The sequence below is a fragment of the Nothoprocta perdicaria genome, unplaced genomic scaffold (genome assembly GCF_003342845.1).
Source record: "Nothoprocta perdicaria isolate Ctin4 unplaced genomic scaffold, notPer1 scaffold_769, whole genome shotgun sequence".
Lineage (NCBI taxonomy): Eukaryota > Metazoa > Chordata > Aves > Tinamiformes > Tinamidae > Nothoprocta > Nothoprocta perdicaria.
In genome coordinates this window covers 1-2365 of record NW_020456053.1, presented here as the reverse complement: position 1 = coordinate 2365, position 2365 = coordinate 1, and the positions used below count along the sequence as shown (strand labels likewise).

General features: G+C 60.6%; 1 protein-coding gene across 1 annotated transcript in view; it reads right to left on the bottom strand.

Moving 5' to 3' along the window:
• LOC112957831 (RNA-binding protein 4B-like) overlaps positions 1-136 on the bottom strand; it is a 3599-nt gene extending 3463 nt beyond the window's left edge. Inside the window, exon 1 of the mRNA XM_026051574.1 lies at positions 110-136. Coding sequence (XP_025907359.1) covers positions 110-136 — 27 coding nt within the window. The remainder of the gene's footprint in view (positions 1-109) is intronic.
• Positions 137-2365: the final 2229 nt, after the last annotated feature.

Below are 2365 nucleotides of genomic sequence, written 5' to 3'. Positions count from 1 at the left end.
GGGGATTTGGGGGGGGGGGGCCCTTGAGAGCTGGCACGCACAGGGTGCTTGACCCCATCCCGGCCCCATCCCATCCCTATCCCTATTCCCATCCTGTCCCCGTCCATACCCATGTCCATTCCCATTCTGTCCCCATGCTATCCTTGTCCCCATCCCATCTCAATTTCCAACCCATTCCCATTCCATCCCTATTCCCATCCTGTACTCATCCCATCCCTGTCCCACCCCTACCCCATCCCATTCCTATTCCCAACCTATCACTATGCTATCCTTGTCCCCATTCCAATTCCCATTCCCATTCCATCCCTATTCCCATACTATTCCCATTCCCATTCCATCCCTATTCCCATACTATTCCCATTCCATCCCATCCTTATCCCCACCCCTGCCCCATCCCATTCCCCTTCCCTTCCTATTCCCATCCCTGTGCATTCCTCATCCTCATCCCAGTCCCAGCAACAAGACTCAGAGCCGCCCTCTCTACACAGGCTCTTTATTGGGGGCCGCCAGGAGCCGGTGCGCGGGGACAACCCTGGGACACGCGGGAACCTCACCGGGAGACGTGGGGACATCCCCAGCATGTGCGGGGACATCACAGGAACGCACGAGGACACCCCCGGGACACGTGGGGACATCCCTAGGACGCGCAGGGACCTCACCGGGACGCGTGGGGACACGAGGACCTCCCCAGGATGCCCAGGGACATCGTGGGGCCGAGTGGGGACCTCACAGGGAGGCGCGGGGACATCCCCAGGACACCTGGGGACATTCCTGGGACACACAGGGACATCACAGGGATGCACGGGGACATCCCCGGGACACAGGGAGACATCCCCGGGACACAGGGGGACATCCCTGGGACGTGTGGGGACCTCCTGGGGACACGCGGGGACATCACGGGGCCACGGGGGACATCACGGGGCCGGTCCCTGTCGCGCCGCCCTCCGTCACCGCGCTGACACCCGTCCCTATTTGCTCTTCTTGAAGAAGCTGAAGCGCTTGTCGCGCTCGCGGGCGCGCGGCGCCGCAGGGCCGGGGGCGCCGGCCGCGGGGGGCATGCTCAGCGCCCGTGCCACCCCCTTGGCGCCCGCCGCCGGCACCGGCGCCTCCTCGTCCCACGGYGCCGCGGGGTCCCCGCCGGCCGCCGCGTGCAGCACCCGCACCCACGTGCTCATCTCGGCCTGCGGGGACACGTGGGTGACGGCGACGGGGCCGCGGGGAGCGCGGGGAGACGGGCTGGGGCGGTGTGTTTGCATGGGCTTGCACGTGTGTCGGCATGCGCGTAGTTGACACGGGCGTGTTTGCATGGAAACACAGGTGTGCATGTGTGTCTGCGTGCACACAGCATGTAAATATGTGTTCATGTGTGTCTGCATGCACATGGCGTGTTTACATGGAAACACAAGTGTGCATGTGTGTCTGCGTGCACACAGCATGTCAATATATGTGTTCATGCGTGTGCACGCGCATGGCGTGTTTACATGGAAACACAGGTGTGCATGTGTGTCTGCGTGCACACAGCATGTCAATATATGTGTTCATGCGTGTGCATGCACATGGCGTGTTTGCATGGAAACACAGGTGTGCATGTGTGTCTGCGTACACAGCATGTAAATATATGTGTGCATGCGTGTCTGCATGCACATGGCGTGTTTACATGGAAACACAGGTGTGCATGTGTGTCTGCGTGCACACAGCATGTCAATATATGTGTTCATGCGTGTGCACGCGCATGGCGTGTTTACATGGAAACACAGGTGTGCATGTGTGTCTGCGTGCACACAGCATGTCAATATATGTGTTCATGCGTGTGCACACGCATGGCGTGTTTACATGGAAACACATGTGTGCATGTGTGTCTGCGTGCACACAGCATGTCAATATATGTGTTCATGCGTGTGCACGCGCATGGCGTGTTTGCATGGAAACACAAGTGTGCACGTGTGCCTGCATGCACACAGCAGACATGTGCATGTTTGCATGGAAACATGTGTTCATGCGTGTCTGCATGCACACAGCGTGCTTGCAGGGAAACATGGGTGTGCACATGTCCTTGCAAACCCTGGCACGTGTGCACCCAGCTGCACACATGTGTGCATGCAAACCCTGGCACACGTTCCCAGCTGAACTTGCATGTCCATGCAAACCCGCACACGTGTGTCCGTGCAAGCCTGGTGCGTGTTCCCAGCCGCACACGCGTGTCCCTTGGTGCGCGGGCTGGCGCTCACCTCGTCCTTGGCCTGGAACAGGTACTCCCTGCCATCGCTGAGCCTGCGGGGGGGACGTGGGGCTCAGCGGGGCGCGGTGCCCCCGTGTCCCCCCGTGTTCCCTTGTGTCCCCCCATGTCCCCCCCATGTCCCCCCCA